This window comes from Pinus tabuliformis, chromosome X, assembly GCF_031772625.1.
Source record: "Pinus tabuliformis cultivar Carrire ecotype Pingquan chromosome X, CPIR1, whole genome shotgun sequence".
Lineage (NCBI taxonomy): Eukaryota > Viridiplantae > Streptophyta > Pinopsida > Pinales > Pinaceae > Pinus > Pinus tabuliformis.
Window position 1 is genome coordinate 770,106,416 of NC_142308.1, and position 16,636 is coordinate 770,123,051.

General features: G+C 37.3%; 1 protein-coding gene across 10 annotated transcripts in view; it reads left to right on the plus strand.

The window, feature by feature from the left end:
* The first annotated feature begins 5,455 nt into the window (after window positions 1–5,455).
* The window catches only part of LOC149142138 (protein DETOXIFICATION 35-like), a 192,241-nt gene continuing 181,060 nt past the window's right edge, over window positions 5,456–16,636 (plus strand). For 4 of the 10 annotated variants that reach the window (XR_016264629.1, XR_016264628.1, XR_016264630.1 and 1 more), the window contains exons 1-5: window positions 5,456–5,918; window positions 6,004–6,048; window positions 6,150–7,414; window positions 8,044–8,110; window positions 8,212–8,286. Coding sequence is in view for 3 of the 10 variants with exons in the window: in XM_089448958.1 (XP_089305084.1) it covers window positions 8,083–8,110; window positions 8,212–8,286 (103 nt within the window). In the remaining 7 variants the exon portion in view is untranslated. Of the gene's footprint in view, window positions 5,919–6,003; window positions 7,415–7,808; window positions 7,954–8,043; window positions 8,111–8,211; window positions 8,287–16,636 lie in introns of those variants that run through there. The other 6 variants (XR_016264632.1, XM_089448959.1, XR_016264633.1 and 3 more) reach the window with 6 other exon arrangements.

The following is a 16,636-nucleotide window of genomic DNA, read 5'->3' on the forward strand; positions in this document are numbered from 1 at the left end:
ATGATGAGATGACGATGATTAAAGGCAGTTGTCTTCACTTAAATAAAACAAAAAGCAAAGCAACACTATGATGATGATGATGCGATGACGAGGACCTCGAATAAAACAAAAAACAAAGCAACCTTCAATTAAATAAAACAAAAAACTAAGCAACGTTCAATTTCTCGGAAGCATCCGGAATAAGCAACGGCGTTCAATTCAACTAAGCAACGTTCAATTTCTCGGAAGCATCCGGAATAAGCAACGGCGTTCAATTCTTCCGGAGTATCCAAAGGAGAAGCATCCGGAATAAGCAACGGCGTTCAATTCTTCCGGAGTATCCAAAGGAGCCAAAGCAGCTGCGTCCTTCATTTCAATTTCTTTAAAACCGTACCAATTCCCTCCCCAAAAAACTAAGCAACGTTCAATTTCTCGGAAGCATCCGGAATAAGCAACGGCGTTCAATTCTTCCGGAGTATCCAAAGGAGCCAAAGCAGCTGCGTCCTTCATTTCAATTTCTTTAAAACCGTACCAATTCCCTCCCTTTATTTATTTAAAAAAACAGCCCCACCCATAAAAGGAAGCTGATGCAGGTTTCGACAGTTCCCTCTTTTGTATCTTTTTGTTCCTGATCATGGATTGAGTTCATTTCCAGCAGCATTGCCATTTTCCTTGCTTCATGCTCCTGTCCTGTCCTCCATTTTATCTGCTTCATGCTCCTTCCTCCATTTTATTTGTTTTCATTGTATCTTATTATTATCATGTTTCTTTCATGTGTTCTTTTGTTTAGATTTTTTCCTTTTCTGTTTAACTACGGTACGGTTGTGTGGGATGGGATAAATATTTCTGTGTACTTTTGGGTGCACTCAATTTTGTTTATCAGTCCTTGTCTTCTTGATTTCATATCCATGATCATCATCGCATGGCTGGACAAAAACCTAGGTACCTAGGGCAGCCTGGAGTGCAGAGATTCTGGAAATTGGAGATAAATCGATCTTTAACATGATTCAAGTTTTATCGGGGTAATATCTCCGTACTTTTTCTTTATGTGAAAGTTTTATTGGGGTAATATCTCCGTACAGGAAAATTTGGTCTCATTTTGATACATTTATCCTTGTGATATTAATTTTACAAGTAAAATTAGGTCAATACATTTAACATTTTTCTTCAGTTCGAGCTAGTCTAATATTCAAATATCTTTGATGGGATTTCAAATATCTGCGACAGTATTTGATGGGATGATACTGAATCCTATGTTTTTAGCTTCTGTTTAAATTTTTATTTTAATAATGGGTGCTTTATGCCATCATTTATTGAAGTTTTTGGAAACCTCTTTTTATTAGAGTCGATTCTTTTTTTCTTCTGAATTTATACTCAAATAATTAGCTATTTATGAACTTTGATGTGAAATTTGAATTCATGATTTTCTAAATTCATGATTGACATAGTTATATATTTGTATGCCAGGTAGTTACTTCTGTGCAAGAACGTAAGTAATTCAATGGATGGAAATGACATGTTGCTGTTGCAGGAAGGTTATTAAGGTGCATGTCTTCTTCCCTTGTGCAAATTTGAAATAAAAAAAGATTTACTGTAATTTTGATTTTGTATTTCAAAACTATAAACCTGTTTACTCTTCCTAGAAGATAATAAGTCTTTCTTTATAAGTCTGCCCCGGGCATTTCATGACTTTAATTATCTATTTTATCACATGGATTTCAAAAATAACTTCATGAAATCATCAGAATTATTTAACCTAAATTATAATATGATTGGGGCCATGGGTTTTCAATCTAATATATATAATATATATGAAATGTCTACTCCGATAAATAGCATCTCTAGCTTTTCTTGAACAAACCATTTTATTGGGCATAAAACCATATAAAATTGGGCACGGCACAATCTGGTCCAATTTGATGTCTCCACCTCACCTTCGGATTTAACCTTCGGATTTAAATAGTGTTGGTATGTTTTCTGAGCTAGAATGTAGACAACCCTACCCTATTATTCTACAGCACAAGACCATATAAAATTCTGCGGAACCTACTGAGATTCAAAACCATATAAAATTCTGCGGAACCGACTGAGATTCTGTAGACTTCAAGACCTTATAAAATTGAGCCGAGTTTAAAGATGTTACAACGGTGGAAACTACTGAGATCGATCATGTGACTTGGTGTTCGAAGAAGGAGTTACCGACAGGGATGGGGTTTGATAGGAAAATGGTTTGTAATAGGATGGTTTGTTTTTTTAATAAAAAATTTCTCAGCCTCTCAACGTTTTTAGTAAAATAATTGAAATGATCATTAAATTTGCAGAGTCACAAATGTGCTTCAAATTTGAAATTCGTAGCTTAGGTGTGATCGATCTAAAAATCCACATGGTTGGTTCGCTCGCGTGTGGATAATTATAGAAATTATTAAGTTAAAATATATATATATGTATACAAGTAGTTCGTCTCTTTATAAAGTATAACTAAATAATAGTTATAGACGATTGAAGTGACATCCCGAGGGTAAAAGAAGTAAAAGGATTAAAGTGTCTGGGTGATTAAATATTATTATTATTATTATTACAGTTTTTATAAAAAAAAGGTTAGTGAATTGTTATTCTGATTTCAACCATTAAGATAATATTTTGGAAGGTTATTTTTCGGTTCATATTAAACAAATAAAAATTTTCACTCTAACTATTAAAATGATGATATTTTGGAATGTTATTTTCCTATTTATATTAAATAAATAAAAATATATTTAAATAAAATAGGATTTCATATAAAAATATTATAAATATTCAACCATAATAAAATATATTATTATTTTATAATAATAAAACATATATATAATATTTTAAATAAAAATATTATCATATATTTTTCAAATTTTATTATTATTATTATTATTATATAAATATATATATATATATATATATATATATATATGACATTTTTTTTATTATGAATATTAAAATATATTTGTTAAAAATTGGTGAACAATTTAATTTATTTACTTTAAGTTTCTAAAAAGATAATGTTGTAATTGGTTCATTTATAAAATAATTATATATAATATAATAGTGATATAAATTTTTCCTAAATTACCACTCTTCCAACAAAATTTCATTCTATTTAAAAAATAAATAAATATTATTATGATTATTTCATTAAAAATATAACAATATATTTAAAATATTATTATAATTATTACCATAAATATTATAAAATGTATTATTATAATTATTACCAGAAATATTATAAAATGTATTGTGTAAATTATACTTTTCATGTGAATAATTTTTTATTTAAAAAATAATATTATTTAGTAAATATTTAAATTAATAGTTCAAAAGAAAATTTTAAATGAATATTAATTTAATTTCCACGTAAGTTAAAATAAAAAAATTAAAATTACTAAAATTTATAAATATATTTTTTAATATATTAAATATTTTTTTTATAATTTAAAATATTTTTTTATTATATTATTTCGTATTCTGAAATTTAAGTTTTCTTAGCCCGAACGAACATCAAGCAAACTACCCGAGTTGCACATGAAAATGTACCCAAGCATGAGGCTGGCCATAATCCTCTGTGTAGTATGAATAAACCTCCGAGTAATAATGCCGTAACCCTCTATGTAGAATGAATAAACTTCTGAGTAATATTGCTGTTATTACATCTCCTGTTTAGATATGTTGAGAGCAATATATTCAGCAATAAGGATGCAGATGATAATTAAAAGAGATTCATATTGTGCCATTGATCTTTCAAGCTTGGCTGATTGTGGCTGTGTTAATGCGGGTGCCTACTATAATCAGACATTTTTAGAAGATATAAACAAGGGGCAATCTATTTTCATGTTTACTATACTCGATTTTTCAGGGGAAAGTACCAACCTGGAAGCAAAATTGATTTTCATGAACTCATTTAAAACCAACTGGCAAATTTTGCAAGTATTGTGAGCCACAAACCTGTTCTTTTCAATTGCTCAGTAGTAGACAATATTCTATATGGACTGAAAGGCAGAGCCAGCACTGTTGACATTGAAAATGCTGCCGTACATTTCAAAAACCTTTAGACAGGTTTTAAATCTCGTTTGATTTGAACTAGAAACATGCGACTTGTATTGTCAAATTGAGAGTACAATTAGTTGCTGACTTATAATATGGAATTCTCCTAAATTTGAAACATTGTCCACTTCTGACTCAACAAATACAGAGAATGGCCATTGCCCATGAGTTTGTATCAAAATTTCTGGAAGGGTACAATACACTTGTTGGACAGCATGGTGTGAAGTTGTCATTTGTATCAAAATTTCTGGAAGGGTACAATACACTTGTTGGACAGCATGGTGTGAAGTTGTCAGGGGGTCAAAAACAACGGATTGGAATAGCAAGGGCATTACTGAGGAATCCTCGTGTACTTCTTTTGGATGAAGCTACGAGTGCTTTGGATGCAAAGAGTGAATACCTGGTTCAGGTGATACCATGACCCAAACCATGAGAGCCTCTTTGTTCTTCTATTACTCTTGATTTTTCGTGTGATCTTATTTTCTTCCTTAACAATGCCCTTGCTTGTATTTAATCAGGATGCCATGGACCAATTGATAAAAGGACAGACGGTTTTAGTTATAGCACATAGACTTTCAGCAGTCTAAAGTGCAACTACCGTGGCAGTTGTGTCAGTCGGTCAGATAGTTGAAAGTGGTACTCATGAGCAATTGTTGAAAAAGAATGGTATCTATGCATCTCTAATTCGAAGGCAACTGCAAGGATCCAAATCTAAAAATTAAGTTTTCTTAGCCCGAACGAACATCAAGCAAACTACCCGAGTTGCGTTTCATAAATCCATACTACATTGATCGCTAATTACATCTAGTCTGAATCTCTGATACCAGAGTCACTAACACAGAAATATGACGATTAACAATTGTTAGATGATCCTTGCTTATAATTTTATGGAAGGAAATCTTGTTGATTATTTGCCCGGTGCACAGTACAAATGATAAGCAGAGTATGGAAAATGAGCTGAATCATTTCTGTAGACTTTGCTACCATTGGAATTCATGTGATAAGGTGGACAGACAGCAAGGTTATCAGGTCTACACCAGCTCGTCACCTCAGGATTTATGATCATCTCACTGTAATTCCTTTTTCGTTTCATTAATTAATTCATAATACTGATTCATTCAAATTGGTATTTTGATTGGCTTCCTGTGTTAATTCTCGCTAACTGTATTTAGACTGACTGAATTTACAGATGCTATATTTTAAGAGGCTATGGAATTCAAATAATATTAATCAATTCTTTTAAGAGGCTATAGAATTCAAATTCAATTCTTTTAAGATAATACTAATCAATTCTTTTAAGATGCTATGGAATTCAAATAATACTAATCAATTCTTTTAAAATGCTATGGAATTCAAATAATACTAATCAATTCTTTTAAGATGCTATGGAATTCAAATAACACTAATCAATTCTTTTGATGAACGCCGGATAGAATTCACTTTCTGGAAGGTTGCGGCTACTTTTGATGATTATGAACTGTACACAACGAAATCAAATCAGCACATCCATAAAAACCTTACGCGGCTCGATCGGGGAGACATGGACGACCAAAGCTTCTTCTATAATGGTTCATCCGGTGACCTCTGTACACCCGAGGATGCCTTCTGTAGGCATTGCACTTCGTATCCTGTAGTCGTTCCAACGGATAAGAACTACAACATTAGCCGTGATAAGAATATGCAGCAATTCAGTCAAAGAGGATTCCAAATTACATGGAGTATACCCGACTCTTGTCTTTCATGTAACGCCACTGGAGGAACATGTTATCATCATATCAAAAAAATTGGAAGAGAAATTGATAACTTCGATTCTGGTGATTTTTGCATTTGCCGTCATGGTTTATACTTGGAAAGTAATTGCTCTGAAGGTGAGGATCTCCGAAACTTGTTTTATTGACCACATCCTTACGTTTCCTTCTCTTACGCCGCTGTTTCGATTTCCGTTCCCTGCAGGGCATCACGCTGTAGGTCAAGTCCTATCTCCAGGAGTTACGGCAGGTAAATTTCCTACCATTAAACCACATCCATCCGTTACTCTTATCTAGGGTTATTTTTTGGAGTATGTGCTCTCTTCAGCATAGTAGTGGTTTCTTGCATAGTGCTCCGTCGGCAATTTTGTTGTACCAGGACTGCCACCGAGGAGCAGAGTATTCGAGCGTTTATGGACCCCATCGCCTCTGGAACTCCCTCTGTTGAAATTTTTTTAAATTATTATTCCTCTCAGGTGCCCACCAGATATTCTTATGCTCAGATTATGATTTACACAAACAACTTGGCAGAAAAGCTTGGTAAAGGAGGTTTTGGAACAGTTTATAAAGGACAACTTCCCACTGGACGCGAGATAGCTGTGAAGATTTTGGATGAATCCAAACAGAGTGAACAACAGTTTATAGCTGAAGTGGCAACAGTGGGTACGACCTGTCATGTTAACCTGGTGCGCCTCTTGGGTTATTCTTCCCAGGGATCCATCAAAGCTTTGGTGTATGAATATATGGTGAATGGTTCCCTTGACAAATATATCCACGGAGGCCATCATGACGAGCTGAGCTGGAAACAACTATATTCAATTGCACTTGGTACAGCTCGCGGTATTGCATACCTGCATGATGAGTGCAGAAATCGCATCTTACATTTCGATATAAAGCCTCACAATGTTCTCCTTGATGACACTTTTTGCCCAAAAGTTGCAGATTTTGGCTTAGCCCAAATAACTAATAGAGAGGAAAGCCACATCTCTGTTGGTTACAGAGGAACTCTAGGTTACTCTGCCCCAGAGATGGTGTCTAGGATGTATGGAGTTGTCACTGATAGATCTGATGTTTATAGTTATGGGATGCTGGTGATGGAGATGGTGGGTGCAAGACAGAATATTGATTTTCACAATAAAGAGAGTACATCAAGCAAATTTTTCTATCCAGAGTGGGCTTTCAAGCAAGTGGAGAAGGGTCAGTTTGGGAATTTGAGAAAAGGAAACATGTCAGAGGAAGAGCAGAGGATAGCAAAAAGAAAAAGTTTAGTTGGGCTGTGGTGCATACAATTCAATGCGGTTCGTCGTCCTCCAATGAGTAAAGTAATCGAAATGCTCGAAGAAGATGCCGGCATTACCACTCCTCCATATCCATTCCCCGTTGATCCACCTATGATAGAAATGCACCTCGATGATTCTGACCCGTCTTCTTCAACCATTACCACTCCAACTCCATTTCCATTCCCCATTGATCCACCAATGACAACTATGCAACACCATGCGCCATCTTGTTCTGCTACTTATCCTTTGGAGGTTGAAAAGAAAAATCCCAAGAGTACTCACAATGCCCAAACCTGAAACCTCAGAGAGTTTCAGATAATAATTTGATTCTCTTGGGTACTTTATATGTAATAGATTTTTAAGTTATCGACTTCAAATGAATAGAAGTAATAGTAGTTGTATTATTTATCGTTTCTCAATTTTAGTGAGAAATTGTTATGTTATCATGTCTAATTTAATTAGAGTTATTTATTGGGGGTTAATCTTTTAATATAATATTAAGTTTTTATATTATTTAAAGTTTTATTTCGTATTTTAAGATTCAATTGAATGGAAAAAGATATAACTTGGTTTCACTTTTGGCATTTTATATTTTATATTAGGCATATTTTCATAAAGAGATGTTTCATAGTTATCTAAGAATAATTACTGGTGAACCATTCTATTCTCTATGTTGCTGATTCTATTGTCTTTCTAATGCTTGCACTGTTCCTCTTCTCATTATATTCAGACCGCCATTGGAATTTCTCCTGTCATTGGAATTTCTTTATATTTCGATTGTCGGTATTGGAGTGATCATTCTCTTGTTATAGTGGAATTTCATTATATTTGAAGTGCGTGCCTCTATGAGACGTTTCTGTTTCACGCGCCTGAATGTATGCCATGTATTTTTTTTCCTGGAACTGATTTGTAACGTCTGGGCTCTTAGTTTTGCTTGTTGAACTATGGCTTCTGTGTTTTGGCAGCGTACCGTATTTTTTCCAAGATGATCATTACGGCTGGAAATGCGCACTAAATCGATGTTGTGTCAAGGTAAGAGAAATCATGCTGCTGCTCTTATGGATAGTGTCTCAAATAATTTCTCACTGGTTGACATAATTTAATTCTAAATTTTAAGGGTTCATGATTTTCAGGTCATGAAAATCTGGATGGAAATAGGACAGAGATAAGAGGAATTCCAAATTCTTTCTCACCTCAAGGTATCACAGGTACGAAATTCTCATTTCTTTTTTATTAAAGATTAACACAAACTTTTCAATGTACAGATTGAAATTTGTTTTTCAGGAAATTGATTGAAATTTGTTCTTTATGAAACTGATTTTATGAATAGACAAATCATAGTTATTTATGGAAAGCCTTCCTCTCCATTTGTGAAAATTTAGAGAAAAAAATTGTTACAATTTTACTTTTGTATTTAAAAGTTATAAAGCCTATTGAGGAGATACCTAATCCCAATAGAGTATCTCAATAGACAAATCATAGTTATTTATGGAAAACCTTCCTCTCCATTTGTGAAAATTTAGAGAAAAAAATTGTTACAATTTTACTTTTGTATTTAAAAGTTATAAAGCCTATTGAGGAGATACCTAATCCCAATAGAGTATCTCCTTCGCTCGGCCTACTAAGAGTAGGAGGTTAGTCGGTCGGTCCTTTATCATATATCTACTAACCCCAAAATCTACCGTCATTTTCCCTGCTATAATGAGGCAATAACTCTGCAGAAATAGTCGAGTCTGTCGATTACGATAGCCTTATCCCCGTGTTTTTATCGGTCTCTTATTCCCAAACTCTGCTCCTAGCTTCTCTAGCTTTCTTGTATCGATAACCGAGCCCACCTGGTTTAGAGATCTTGGCATGGTTGGTTCTAAAAGTGGGATTATGAGTGGCAGGCCAATTGAGCCCAGCTTGGCCTGGTTCTAAAGGAAAGAAGGCAGAACAAAGGAAAAGGTGGAACTATCAGTGCTAGGCTAGCAATCTGCCATGCCTGGTTCTAAAATAAAGAAGGCTCAAGCAGAGCCAAGGAAAGAAATGGGGCTATAAGTGGCACGCTAGCAATCTGCCCTGCCTTGCCTGGTTCTAAAAGAAAGAAGGCTTAAGCAGAGTCAAGGAAAGAAGTGGGACTATCATTGACACGCTAGCAATCTACTCTCCCTGTTTCATGGTAGTTATCCTATATGCATGAGACTTGGCGGGCAATATTTGCTTGCTTTCCTGCCTTAGGGGCAGGACGCATAGGAAGGGGCGAAGGGCTGAGCGAGCTACTCATAGTGAAGGGGTGGGCAGAGTGATGCGAATGCATTGCTGATGACTTTTCTTAGGTAGGGGAGGTGGGAGTTCTTTTCTTGGTAGCCTCTACGCCCACATGGGGCACCAGCAAAAAGAAGCATGGAGATTCAAGTGCCTAATCGATAGCCTTAATGAATTCGTACGGGCGTTGCAGAGGTTGTCTCCAACAGCGTGGTGGGGAGGTGGATTGACTCCACTTCAGTAGGCAGAGGTTTATGATCCTGTTACAAATACCTGGACCCAAATTCCAAACATGCCATTTGCACGAGCTCAAGTTCTGCCCACAGCTTTTTTGGCAGATATGCTAAAACCAATTGCTACTGGAATGACAGCATTTAGAGGAAAACTATGTGTACCACAGAGCTTATATTCGTGGCCTTTCTTTGTAGATGTTGGTGGTGAAGCCTATGATCCTGCTACTGATTCTTGGCTGGAGATGCCAAACGGTATGGGAGATGGTTGGCCTGCAAGGCAGGCAGGGACAAAATTAAGGGTATGGGAGATGGTTGGCCTGCAAGGCAGGCAGGGACAAAATTAAGCGTTGTGGTGGATGGTAACTTGTATGCGTTGGATCCTTCTAGTTCATTATACAGCGGTAAGATTAAAATGTATGATCCCCAGGAAGATACATGGAAAGTCATTTTGAGGAAAGTACAAATTACACAGATTCAGAGTCACCTTACCTACTAGCTGGATTCTTGGGAAAGCTTCATGTTATTACAAAAGACATTAGCGACAATGTCGCTGTTTTGCAGGCTGACACAAGCGAAGGTGCAGTTACATCATCTTCATCGTCATCGACCTCCGATCCTTCTACTAGTATTTCTGATTCTGAGGTTGATAGGAAGAGCATTGCTAGTCGACATTTTGGCTTTATTGAGCTAGTCCATAGCCTTAATGAATTCGTACGGGCGACGGTTGCAGAGGTTGTCTCCAACAGCGTGGTGGGGATCATGGAGAAGCTCCTCCCATCAAGAAAAGGTTACCAACTGTACAATCTTTGGAATTGATTAAACGTGGGAGGTTTCCTTTTTATGGAGGCTGTAACGCATGATGTTCCCTTAATTGGACATCTGTTAAATAAAAAGTATCATGTGTTTATACCTGTAGAATAAATTAATTTGTAATTTAATGAGAGGAACCATCACGGTTGGTGAGGTGGAACGAAGATTTGATCCATATACTTAGGCTACGTTTGACATATAATAGAGTTGGAAGGTGTAGGCTTCCATCTATATAAGGTTTCACCATTCCGGCTAAGATATATATAAACAGGGAAAAGTATTAGTAAACCTGAGGTAATCCATTTAGTCACATTTTCTTAAAAATTAGTTCGGATATGATGAAATGTCTTCTGGATTTTTTTATAAGCAAAGGAAATGAGTGACTTTTTTTGGTCTAACATATGTTTAAAATATATTAAATAAATGTGTCATGTATTAATTACCAAGTGTTTATATTTATAGAATAAATTTATAAGTTATTTATATAAGTGGAACCATTTTATATTAAACTTAAATAAATAATAAGTTATTTAAGTAGGCATAAACAATATTGATAAATATAATTCATTTGTATGAAACACTAAATCTTAATGAACTTCATCACATTTAGGTAAACATAGACTATATTTAGAACATAGTGGGGTTTCTTTTGAGTAGAAATCTTTCCTCGGACATATCAATTTCTATAATTAAATTAATGAGGCATTGATTCATGTTTTCATTCTCTCCCAATAGTTTCATGCCATGGATGAAATTAACTTTTTTGGCAAGAATTTGTGATGATTATTAACATTTTCATGCCTTGAAAATGATCATGAGGATGAAATACACTATAGGGATGGTTTGGAGTCATCATATTGTTCATCACACATAGGGTCTAAAGTGGGAAGCTTCTCTAGCTTGGTTATCCTAGGAGACTCATCAAAGCATTTGTAATCATCTCCAACAGGGTTGGAAACCGTGTCCTAAGTATGAATAGACATGTCCAAGACTAGTGGGGTCTTTTATTGCTCTTTTCTTTTCCCTTTTATCCTCTAGATAAGCGTGGAATATGATCATCTTGGGATTTTATTTGCTTTTTGATAACCTTAGTCCTGGAGAACATATGGTTCTATGCCTTTTCCTTGGCACTAGACTTTTGAAGCAAAGGAAACTCATTTACAGGAAGCTATGACAACTTTTTTTTTTTTTTTTTTTTCTTTTTTTTTTTTTTTTTTTTTTTTTTTCGGGGAAAAAAGCAAAACTTTTTATTATGATCTTATAAAAAGTTTTCATACATTTGTTCTAAAGCCATGCTGGGCTCATGTGTTCATTCACTGCTCAACCATAAGGGAGCTTTTCTGCTGTATTGTAAACCTGTAGTAGTCTTCCTCCCGGGAGGATGATTAATATCCAAAAAGCAAAGTATCATGTGAAACCCGGGGTCTCCTTCAGAGAAGGAAAAACAACCCCTTACAGTCAAAAAAGGTATGACCTCCAATGTTTTGTAATGTAACAAAAATTATAATAAGAAGACTGTAAACTGTGATCTACTTGCCGAAAGAGTATACTACTAAGGAAAAATATATACAAAAAATGTAACAGTGGAAAGATAAGCTGTGAATGGTGCCGACAAAAATGAAGCTATATACTGAGATCACTATGGCTGATCATATGGGGGCTGATCTGATCTGTAAGACTGCCCCTGACGAATCTCTTCTATCTCCCAGCTGCCCGGATCCTGTTGTAGACCAGCCTTAGATAGCTGATCTGCTTCTTCATTCCTTTCCCTGTAGATATGGCAAAGTGAGAACCTGTAAAAGAATGTCTTCAGGAATAAAATTTCTTCAACAATTGTCATCAAACTTTGATTTTGACAAGCAGCTAAACCATTGATCCAATTTATAACATTAAGAGAATCCCCAAATATCTGAATAGAGTTGATGTTTTTGTGATGTAGCCAGCATAATAGGAATCGTAAGGAAGAAAGTTCTGCATAATTATTTGTTCCAGCACCCAACCCAACCGAAGCTCTTAGAGAATGTTCGGAATTGAAATGTATGCACAAGCCTGCACCAGCCCTATTGTTTTGTGAGGCCCCATCAAAGAAACCACAAGGGATATCCTCCTGTATAATGATATTATTTTGTTTGGTTCTGGATTTTTTTTTTTCCTCAGGAGGAGGCAGAGCAGAATAAATGGCTGTGATATTAGTAGCAATAACAGAAGTCAGTGTGTTTTTTTTTTTTTGAAAAAGTCGGTTGCTATGTATTGCATTCTGAAAAAAACGAGGGTCTAAATCCCTCTTTGTACATAAAGTTCGCAGATTGAGAGGAAACAAGGGGTTTACAAAATGAGGCTGCCCCCTTGATCCTTAGGCTACTTTTTTCCTTACTACTGCTAGAGATGTTGCTAGTATAGATTCTGATGAAAGAAGATAACAAAAAGATGCATTTGATTTTCATTCAGTCGATCATTATGTGTTGAATGTGTCTCGCTGTTGATTCTTCTGGATTCTCATCTTTGGCTCCTTGGTTTGCGCTGGAGGAGCTGGTGGCGTTGGTGTGCTTATCCAGCCAGGATTTCAGAGTGTCGAGCGATTCTTCAACATGGCCACAGCGATTTGAGAGCTGCTCGAATTGATCTCGGAGAGAGGAGACCCTGTGCATGAAAAGCTGAATTTCTGCTTTTATTTCTTCGTGTTGATGCGGTCTTGTTCAAAAAGTCTTCTACTGTGCTCATCAAGGCGCCGGTCATGCTCTTCTAGCCTTGCAGCAAGCAGACCCTGTTTTTCCTCTATCAGTGACTGTTGGGTCCTTATTTCTTCCAGCTCAAATTGAAGGTCTGCACAGTGCAGACAGTCTTCACTGCGCGCCATGGAATGGGGGTTGCAAAAAGGGGAGAGGGTCCAGTAGGCAGTTAAGATTTTGAAGATTTTGAAGATATCTTGCAGACGGGTTTGGAAGGCACTGTCAAGGGATACAGCAGATCCCACTTTCTGAGCGTCAAGGGAAAAATATAAATGGACCCGGATGTTGGCGCGCAAGCTTGAAGGGAGAGTACTGTAGATAAGGGAGAAGGAAACAGAGGGGAGTTTGCTGTAGGTGCAAGATTGAGAAATGGAAGGCGACCAGCGGAGGTGATGGAAAGAGAACAGAGAGTAAGGAAAGGGTGGAACAGCAATACTGGCCACCCCACAGATACTACTCCTGTAAAACACCACAACAGAGATTAGTAAAAAGATATACAAGACAGGAAGTAGCAATACCAGAGACTGTTTTTTTCTTCGGCCCTGGACGAGAGCGCCTTCATCAAACCAGAGTATCTGCTCTTGCGCAAGGCAGTGAATGACAATTCTTTTCTTTCCTCTGCCCGTATTTATGGAGTGAAACCAACAGTAGCCTGGGTGTATTACGGGAGCCGTATCCTCTGTGGCGATTAGATATTTCCTTGAATCTCGATGGCGATCTGCTGGTGCAGCATATTCGATCTTCTGGCCTTCGCTGAATTGATTGGTTTTCCTTGGGATGCAGGTTGTTCTTTGAATCGATGCTTGGATAAGACTACTTATGCGTTCCATGCTCTCTGTCAAGTGTCCTGATGCTGATGAAACCAAGCCCGTCGCACGCTTGATGGATCTGCGAGCCTGGGCAAAGTCAAGATTTGCCTGTATCATGGCAGAGGCTGGAAGGTATCTCTGTCATTGTGCCTCAACGCACCTTCCGGATTTCCAACTGCGTTATTCGCATGTTTGTCAGCTTCCCCGTTGAACGTGCAAAGGATATGGTAGAATCTGATATTTTCAAAGTGTTTGAGAAGGAGCTTGATGCATTGGATATGTTGCTGAAGGTTGCTGTTTGTTGATCTTTGGTTGTGGTTCATGAAGCCAATGATTATGGAGGAGTCCCCAAATACTAAAGCTTTTCTAATCCCCAGATTTTTTAATTGCAACAACCCTTGATAGAGAGCTAAGGCCTCTGCGTTATTATTTGTTTTTTTTCCTAGACTCCATTCATACTTGCAGATTTCTTCTCCTAATTCATCTATGATAACTCCTCCCGCGCCTGCTGGTCCTGGGTTGGACTTTGAGGCGCCATCAAAGTATAAAATCGGGCAATTGTTACTCTGTATCCATCTCTTGTAGTCCTGGGTGGGAAGTCTTATTTCCCACTCCCTGGTCTGGTCATGATGCTGTCTGTTAGTTCTCTGGATACTCTGTTGATGTCCTGGACGGCCTAGAATATGTCTAATAATTGACCTCTCCTCAACTGAATAATCTGCTGCTTTGAAAGTCCCTGAGTGTTTTGCTGCAATTGTCTCCTGCGCCAATAGGTGAGCCTTGTTGCATGTCTTCCATACATTACTCTCTTTGTTTTGGAAGATTTTTTTATTTCTTGTGAGCCAGATTTTCCATAGTAGATTGTGAGGTATGATATCCCAAGTTCTTTTGACAATCTTGCTCCTTTTATCTTTCCATGGGCAGCTCCTTCTCCATTCTTGAATTGTCTCTGTAATGTTCTGATGAGGTTGCCATGTTATATTGCCCAAGTTGGACAAGTTTATCCAGCATTTCTTCGCGAAGGGACAGTCAAGGAATAGATGGTGGATGGTTTCCTCTGCTGAGCAGCAGTTGGGGCAAATTGAAGGACCATATATCCCTCTCTTTCTTAAATTTTCAGAAGTGAGGATTTTGCCTTTTAACAGCAGCCATATGAAGAATTTGACCTTGGGGATGGCCTCTGATTTCCATATTGTTCTCCATTGGTTCCAGATAGGAGTCTGGTAAGTGCTGTTGCAGATGAATTGATAGCCGGACTTGATGGTGTAGCTTGAGCCCGTGGGGTCCCATCTGAATCCATCTGCTGCTCCTTTTTTAATGGGAGCTCTGTTCTGAAGGTTTTTATGAAAAGCTTGGAAACTTAATTCTAAGTTTGAGGGGATAACTGGAAAATCCCAGCTAGTCCAGGCTCCTGTGTCAACATCCCATTTTGAAATTTGATCAAGCCTCTGAATGCCTTTGCTATTAAGATGAAGGATGAAGGGAATGGCTTCTTCAACTGTGTTTAGAGGTTGGAAACCCATTATCTTATCAGAGGCATAATTAATACTGGTCCCTCCCCCCGGGATCTTTGAAATGTTTTGTTTGAGAATGGGAATCGCTTTCTTACAGAGGTGCCAGATTTTAGTAGAATCTCTACTGGGAATATCAGTTTCAAGGAGTCTTTGCCTATTGTCAGAGAGGTATTTGCATTCAATGACCTGTTTCCACCAAGCTTTTGGTTCATTAATTAATCTCCAAGCCATTTTGATCCCAAAAGCGAGGTTAAGAATTTTAGGGGCTCTAATTCCCAGTCCACCTCTATCTTGGGATTGAATTACGCTTTTCCATTTGACCAAATTGAATCTATTTTTTTCTTTTTTTCCTCCTTGCCATAAAAAGTTGCGGAGGGCAGTTTCCAACTTATAGTGAAAAGAGGCAGGAGCTTGGTAAAGAGTGAAACGGTATAGAGGTAAGGAGGAGATACCTGATTTGAGCAAAATTAATCTGCCTGCTGGGTTAAGCCATTGAGTTCCCCATTGCTGTACCTTCCTTTTGACTTTGTCTATTATTTCATTCCAGGTAGTGGCTTTTAGAGAGCCCATGGTGACCGGCATCCCAAGGTAGGTGAAGTGGTCCCAGGTTGCTTTGTAGGCTACTCCAAAAATATTGGCTATGCTGTGAGCTGTTTGATTGGAGATATTCCATCCATAGATGCAACTTTTATGAAAGTTGACCTCTCCTCCTGAGCACTCCATGAATTGGTCCAGAAGGATTTTGAAACGCCTTGCTATAGTAGTGGATGCCCCTCCAATGAGCAGAGTGTCATCAGCAAATTGAGAGTGGTTGATATTCTTCACTCCATTTCCAAACTTGATACCAGAGATGAGGCCGACTCTTCTGTTGTGATCCAGGGCGCTGCTAAAGGATTCCGCCATCAAGATGAAAAGATAGGGAGAAAGGGGGCAACCTTGCCTTAACCCTCTTGAGGATTGAAATGCTTCACAAGGGCGTCCATTTATGAGAGGCGAAATCCAAGGGCCAGAGATGCAAGCTGCAATGGTGCTGATGAAGTCAGAGTTGAATCCCATTTTTCTCAATACAGCAAACAAGAAGGAGTGTCGTACTCGGTCAAATGCATTGGCTAAGTCAAGCTTAAGAACGAAACCTTTCTCCTGCCTTGAAGTGCTGGAGTGAATAGCTTCTTGGACCAAGGTGATGGTGTCATGAATTTGCCTGTTGGACATAAAG